General features: G+C 34.5%; 2 protein-coding genes across 2 annotated transcripts; both read left to right on the top strand.

The window, feature by feature from the left end:
* The first annotated feature begins 852 nt into the window (after positions 1-852).
* Positions 853-2,925, top strand: LOC18011740 (esterase OVCA2). Its single transcript, XM_024151321.1, has 6 exons — positions 853-1,194; positions 1,523-1,623; positions 1,761-1,802; positions 2,048-2,192; positions 2,407-2,508; positions 2,632-2,925. The coding sequence occupies exons 2-6, from the start codon at positions 1,579-1,581 to the stop codon at positions 2,724-2,726; spliced, it is 429 nt and encodes a 142-aa protein (XP_024007089.1). The 5' UTR covers positions 853-1,194; positions 1,523-1,578; the 3' UTR covers positions 2,727-2,925.
* A 3,269-nt stretch (positions 2,926-6,194) lies between these two features.
* On the top strand, positions 6,195-7,336 carry LOC18012356 (zinc-finger homeodomain protein 1). Its single transcript, XM_006393975.2, has one exon. The coding sequence runs from the start codon at positions 6,322-6,324 to the stop codon at positions 7,180-7,182; it is 861 nt and encodes a 286-aa protein (XP_006394037.1). The 5' UTR covers positions 6,195-6,321; the 3' UTR covers positions 7,183-7,336.
* Positions 7,337-7,620: the final 284 nt, after the last annotated feature.

Here is a 7,620-nt window from a genome sequence, read left to right as displayed (position 1 = left end):
TACAACTGCACCTACAATTCAGTTCACTGAGATATACTGTATTGATTAAATCCCCAACGAAATAAGTAGTTCACAACATGTAAGATCATTTTTCGTTTTCGCATCCATGCATATCCAACTTTTTATTTATTTTGAATTTACATAAAGTTGGAAAGAGATCACTATAGCAGGTACGTTATTTTACGAGATAAACAACATACGATTACACACTCTTAACTGTATACATGTAGTTCGAGTATAAAACCCTGACCAGCTGACTACATCATCAAGATTGCAAAAATTACTAGGTTTGCATCAGACAACTTTTTGCATGTCTCTTGAACTGAGAGCTAAATTTCAAAAATGTACATGCGTAAACTCTACTAAATATGTTACAAAGATGTTTACAAAGTCTAGCTGCTTGTTGGTGTTAAACTCTCACTAGTCGACTTATAAAACGAGTTGCCTTGCCACACATTTTAATCATTATTCCATTGTCCACAAATCACTTGACCCTAGTGACTTAAATTGGACGAGTAAGCTTTTTCCATGATTTGTAATAACAGAAAGTAAGAAGAAAACAATTTTTTGTTGGTATTATTCCATTAATTTTCAGTTTTCATTGTGGATCTTGAAAAATTGCAACATATTTAAAATTACAAATGGACAAATACAACGATTTTTAAAAGGGATTTTCTTATGTTTCTACCGGAATGTTCTGGGAAATAAAATTTCTTCAATTTAGAAACGAAAGTTAATTAATATCCGAGTACCAAAAAAATAAAAATAAAAATTAAATAGAAATCACAACCTGACCGTTAGATTTGGAACTAATCTTAACAACTCTCACAACAAGTGTTATTGTTCGGTGACAAGCATAATCGGAAACCTGATGGAGTGCTACACTTGTCCAATGCTGGGACATTCATATCCTGGCTGCCAAACAGCAGCCACTGGATTGCGAACGAGATTAACGGCGATGGCGTCGGCAAATCACCGGTCCGGCACGGAAAACAGACTGAGAAACCCTAAAATCCTGTGCCTTCATGGATTCAGAACCAGCGGTCGGATTCTCCAGGCGCTTATAGGTAAATGGCCGGACACAGTTCTCCGAGATCTCGACCTCGATTTCCTCGACGGTCCATTTCCGGCCACCGGGAAGTCGGACGTCGAGCGATTCTTTGACCCGCGTATTACGAGTGGTGCAAGCTAACAAAGGTCCGTCCAAAAAAAAAAATTATAATTTCCATCAATTTCGATTTTGGTTGATTAATAATGCTATCAGAGTAAAGGTTGTTTCACAAAGACCAAAGCATTGGAGCAATTTTCCCGTTTAATTTTAAAATTTTAGTGGATGGATGTTGTATTATCTGCTCAAGCTTTACTAAAATAGAAAAGTTCAATGGAAACAGAGAAAGAGAGAGAGAGAGAGAGAGAGAGAGAGAGAGAGAGAGAGAGAGAGAGAGAGAGAGATTGGTATAATTTTGTATATATAACTAGATTTGGGTGTGTGTGTGTGTATGTTTGGTGTTGTTGTTTGTATAGGGTTTCACAGAATACAGGAACTTTGAAGAGTGCTTGGATTATATTGAGGACTACATGATAAAGAATGGACCTTTTGATGGGCTTCTTGGTTTTTCCCAGGTTGGTTTGACGCTGGACGAGATTTCCAGTATTTGATCACTTGATATATATCATCAGGATCATGGACCGTCGATTCTTGATGTGACCAGTTTCGAGTGTTTGCTCTTGATCCATTTTCTTCTGTTCAATTCTTGTAGGGAGCTTTTCTATCTGCGGCTATTCCCGGAATGCAAGAGAAGGTACATAAACAGTCAGAATCCAGGTTTTGAGATTGAATATGCATAAGAGCTTTTTGAAGAATGCAACCTCTTTTAGAATAGATTCTACTGTTTTGTTCGAAGTGTTTGATTTTGAAACCAATTGTAGGGAACATAAAGATTGAAAATGAATATGAGCTTTTGAAGAATCAAACCTATTTGTTAGGATAGTTTCTTACTGTTGTTTTGTGGCTGAGAAAGTGTTTTAGTGTCGAAACTTTCTGTAGGGAACGGCTCTAACTAAGGTGCCAAAGGTCAAGTTCTTGGTGATAATATCTGGAGCAAAAATTCCAGGGTTGGTGTTTGGACAGCCTAAAGCTGCTGTAGGCGCATTCTCATCTCCAGTTCGTTGCCCGTCGCTCCATTTTATAGGTAAACCTAGACAACATCCCTGCTCATGTTCTTCACTCGATTTCTTGTCAATTAGTAATCTTAGACAGTGATATATGATGCAAGTTTCTGTCTAGTTTTAGCTATTGCTGTTTCTATCAAAGGACCAAGTATGATGATACTGCAGATACTCGTCTGTAATATTTGGAATCTCATATGAGCATGGAGAGTCTGTAAATCTGTATCCGGTTTTCAGGCGAGAGAGATTTTTTGAAAACAGAAGGCGAAGTTCTTGCGAAATCATTTGTAGAGCCAGTGGTGATCCATCATACAAGCGGACACACTATACCGAAACTCGGTTAGTAATAAAAAATATAGCCAATAATTTTTAACTTGTCGTTAAGTTTCTAAAGCGGAATAAGTAATTTAAGATCTGTCTCTTCTTGTTTTGATCTTATGAGCTTATTTCTGTCTTCTGCAGAAACTAAAGCTGAGGAGACAGTAGTGTTGAGCTTCTTCCAGAGGATTAGGCAAATACTTTCTGATGAATCATGTTCTGCAAGAAGCTTGATGTGATTGAGACCTGCTCCAAATGGGTTTATTTGGATTAGATGATCTTGCAATTATAAATTTTGTGAGATGTGTTTGTTCTTTTTGTGTATGTTTCTATGGTTTAGTCATTAGTCTTTGGTCCATGGACAAGATTATTTCAGTAAACTTACTTTTCTATTACAAAAGGGTTTTATATTCATATTTCCGTTAAAGGTTTTTAACACTAATGTCGGTCTTTCGTTTACAGTAGACAAATTCTATAAATTATTAGAACAAACAAATATCATAGTCATTTTTTCTCTTTCAAAGCACCCATTTATACAGCTCATTCTTTTCACAATAAATATCCCGATCGCATAGGTTTTATTCGTAGGGAGAACCATTTTATTCAAATTTCCTTCTTTCAAAAGAAAAATTCCAAGAAAAAATGATGGGAAAAAAGAGAAAAGAACGGATGTGCACTAAAGAAGAGGAGTTAAATTATTGTCCTTTTGATGTAGTTATTTATGGGTCAAATGGATTCTGATGATAATCTATAAGTTCCACTTGTAAGAAAGTTTTACTTCTTTTTCAATCTACCCTGATGCCCTATTAACTTAGCCTTGTCGGTTGCTTTTTAGGTTTTTTTAAATGTTTTTTTGTCAAAATTAATATTATATATCTTTCTTGTATGATAATTGATTGAACATATCGAATTACCAATCCAATGATTACCCCCATTTCAATATATATATAAAGCTACATAGGTAATAGTAGAGTTCGATATCGGTTGTGAAAATTCAGACTTATAAATCATCATAAAGTTTGTATCCTCACGCTTGTAACTGTTACGTTTTGGTAAAGTTTTGTTTTTGGTAAAATGTAAAGAATAGTAAAATAATAACTACAGTGTTATGTTTTTGTAAAGTTAACAAGTCATCATAATAATATATTCAATAATTTGCCATCTTGAATCAGTTTTTGGGTTTAGCCAGTTCTTGTGTTGTCTTCCCCTATTCCCATTACGAAAACTACTTAATTTTAACAAAATACAAATACTTATATACTCTCTGTGATTTTTTTGTCATAATATACTGTATCTAGTTGTGATGACCACATCCACGTCATACAGATGTGCAATAAATAACTTTCAACGAGCCTATCGTTGACAAGTTACAACATTACTCTTCCTTTTTTTTCTTTTGCCAGTTTATATAATGACAATTCGACACATTTGTATTAATACGTATAGTATACAAGTGTTGAAAAAAAAAATTCTAATTATGTTGGTATAAAACTGTTGAATAATTTTACATTTTGTTGTTATTGTTGTCTTATCTTTATGTTTATAGTAAAACTTCTATCGCCTTTAGTGTTTTTTTTTATTTTATAGTTATGGTGGTGCGAGTTATGTTATGATTTCCAGTTAAATGATCTATTTAAATGAAGAATTGATAAAATATTGTGTTTTACATTTTCTCAAAGACGAATCATTCCATCCATCGTGTTGTACATTTGAGAATTTTGTATTTTGTTATACTCCTATAAATGTGAAAACAATTCGTTTATCAATAATGAACGGAGACAAATCCTCAGTGTGTCTCCACGTAGGAAAGCGGTTTCCCGCCAGCTGACAAGTACACGTCAGCACGTCATCTCAAACGTCTTTCAGTATCCATTTGCTCCATTTTCTTCTCCTCAGAGTCGGTGTTTAATTTATATTTTTGCTCGTAACATAATATCATTTACTTTACTGTAATCTTTCGGTATAAATAAGTTATTTTTATTCACTCTTACTTCGGTAAGTTTGAGGCCCTACAAAACATTCGCATTTATTAGTATTATAATCCGACACACAGCTGTTATTGAAATCTTATAATAATACTGTTATTCTAACCGGTCAGAGCTATATTATTTCTAAAGTTCAACTTTAGATCACCACAATTTGTTTTTCTTGATATGTTATTTCCGTTTTTCCACATTTTATTTTAAAGGGAGCCTAAATTCATAAAGTTTCTCTCTGTGGTCTTTTCAAATTAGATTGGATACAATATTTGAATATTAACTATAACGAATGTTGGAACCCTTTTTGCAAAAAACTATAACGAATGTTGGTTTCCTGCTCGAGATCTTGTATTTTAGCAAAAACATGTTGTATATTGTATCAACATACGAACCTATGTGTGCCACATAGTATTTGTTTTAAAGACATTTTTTAAAAATAAATGCTAATATGCTTGGAATTAAATTTTACTATTAGACAAAAAAATCACTAAACCACGTCCAAAAACTGTCAACTCTTTTTACAATAAATTATGTAAATTCATCATGCAATTTCGTGTTGACAAGACAAATGACACTCGATTGAATTAATAAAGAAAACGTAGAAATACGAAAGAAAAAAAATATTTTATGAATATTACTACTTTTATAAAAATAAAACGTAGAAATACGAAAAATCTAATGTATACGTTGCAAATCTAAAGTCAGCACGAGTTTATTAATCAGACGGTTATAGCTGAGAACCTCAATACACCTTTATTCTTTTAACTTTTACAAATTTATCTACACGTACTTCTTACTTAATGCATTAAACTTCGTTTTACTGATTTGATCGAATTAAAATTTGTTTTACTCTTTGAATTATTTACTAAATAATTCTGGAAAGTTGAAATTCAGACCTTGAAATTATTAAGGGCATTACTGATTTTGATGTGATTAGACAGCCCATCACTTTATCGCAGAAATATTAATGCGTATATTTATACCATTGGCATATGGACAAAAATAATTATCGCGTTTATTTTTATTTATCCCCTTTTTTAGTTTCCCCAAAAGTTATCTCTAATACTATCCCTTCGCTTTACTTTTAAATACATACACTAAACTATTTGTATTTTATGTCCAGAAAAACAAAAGCTTATTTCTTTTTTTTGACTTGTGAAACATATAACAGGTAGTGTTTTTCAAAACAGCCATTGAAGTAAAATTATAAATCATAAGTATTTTCCAGATCTGATTCTTCATAATAACAAAAGAAAACATATTTAAATATAATATTTCAATTCCAAATCATTAATTCATTTTTTTTTAATTTGTCAATCAAAATTTACAACGTTATAATATTTTAATCCATCTCTACGATATTAAGTAATGGTTAATTTTTTTGTTTTTCACATGATTAAAAGAAATCAAAAGTTCGTTTCTTAGATCATAGTCATGGTTACTGGTTAGACTTAGAGACCCAACTGAATTGTCTGATATAGTGGGTTTAATAACTAATTAATAATTACACTGGTTCTACTGGTTAGTTGACAACCAAAAACCAAGTAGAACGGTTCAACTATATAAAAAGTAAAATTAGAAAGAAATTTAAAAAGAATGTAAAGATAAAAGAAAGCGTTACAAAGTGTGGTTGAGGACAGATTTATTAGATTCCAATTTCCAATAACCAAGAATGTATATAGCATAAATAAAATAAACCATTTCTCAAATCCCATATCCAGAGAGAGAGAGAGAGAGATAGATAAAGAGAGAAGATAAAATCTTTGATGTCCACAGTCTCTCTCTCTCTCTCCTTCTCCTTGTTGAACTTCCTCTCTCAAAAACGACGTAGTTTTCTCCATCTCCGCTAGCTTTAATGGAGTTTGAAGACAACAACAACAACAACGAAGAAGAAGACGAAATGAATCTTCACGAGGAAGAAGAAGACGACGCCGTTTACGACTCTCCTTCTCTTCCTCCTCCTTCTCGTGTCCTCAAGGCCTCCACAGAGAGCCCTGAAACCGCCGGAACAACTTCCACCGGCGGTGGAGGATTCATGGTAGTTCACGGAGGTTCCGGAGGAAGCAGGTTTAGGTTCCGTGAGTGTCTCAAGAACCAAGCGGTGAACATAGGAGGACACGCGGTGGATGGTTGCGGCGAGTTTATGCCAGCTGGAATCGAAGGTACCATCGACGCGCTAAAATGCGCCGCTTGTGGCTGTCACCGTAACTTCCACCGCAAGGAACTACCTTACTTCCACCACCACGCGCCGCCGCAACAGCCTCCTCCTCCACCGCCGGGATTCTACCGTCTTCCAGCTCCGGTGAGTTATCGACCACCACCGTCACAAGCTCCTACTCTTCAGCTCGCTCTTCCTCCTCCACCACAAAGAGAGAGATCAGAAGATCGAATGGAGACTTCTTCTGCGGAGGCAGGAGGAGGAGGAGGGATTAGGAAGAGGTTTAGGACTAAATTCACGGCGGAGCAGAAAGAGAGGATGTTAGGTTTAGCTGAGAGGATTGGATGGAGAATTCAGAGACAAGACGATGAATTGATTCAGCGATTTTGTCAGGAGACTGGAGTTCCCAGACAGGTTCTTAAGGTTTGGTTACATAACAACAAACACACTCTTGGTAAGTCGTCGTCGCCACCACTTCATCATCATCATCATCATCAGAATCCAACTCCTCCTCCTCCACAGTCTACTTCGTTTCATCATGAACAAGACCAACCATGAATCTTGCATTTTCTTGATCACTACTACTAGGGTTTTAATTTTTAGCTAATTTGTTACTTGAGAAAATTTGAGAGGGTTTTTTATTGTTTAATTTATGTACCCATTTTCGTCTGTTGATGATGTTGATCTTTCTGGTTAATTACGTTTTTCATTATTAACTTCTAAATCTCTTAGCAAATCCTTGATTTGTTTGTCTAGTTATTTATTAGTGACGTCCGTAGTAGCATCACATGTGTCAGTCTTTGAATTTTATATGATCTCGTGCAAATGTGTGTATTATTGTGTGTATGCATTATATATGTCTATGCGTCTTCGTTAGCATATGATTCGTATATGTTTTTGTTTGTTCATCTTTTTAGTGCTTCCTCAGCATCTAGTTGTTGATATTGTTCTTGTTTCCTAATTAGTTTTTGGTGTTTGTGACTGTTATTATATTTT

The sequence above is a fragment of the Eutrema salsugineum genome, unplaced genomic scaffold (assembly GCF_000478725.1).
Source record: "Eutrema salsugineum unplaced genomic scaffold, Eutsalg1_0 scaffold_6, whole genome shotgun sequence".
Taxonomy (NCBI): domain Eukaryota; kingdom Viridiplantae; phylum Streptophyta; class Magnoliopsida; order Brassicales; family Brassicaceae; genus Eutrema; species Eutrema salsugineum.
This window is presented reverse-complemented; position numbering and strand designations above follow the sequence as displayed.

Bases quoted from the DNA above. Each gene is read 5' to 3' on its own strand.
- LOC18011740 (XM_024151321.1), top strand. From the start codon at position 1,579: ATGATAAAGAATGGACCTTTTGATGGGCTTCTTGGTTTTTCCCAG. The intron at 1,624-1,760 runs GTTGGTTTGACG...CAATTCTTGTAG, and splicing joins GGCTTCTTGGTTTTTCCCAG to GGAGCTTTTCTATCTGCGGC. The intron at 2,509-2,631 runs GTTAGTAATAAA...TGTCTTCTGCAG, and splicing joins ACACACTATACCGAAACTCG to AAACTAAAGCTGAGGAGACA.
- LOC18012356 (XM_006393975.2), top strand. From the start codon at position 6,322: ATGGAGTTTGAAGACAACAACAACAACAACGAAGAAGAAGACGAAATG.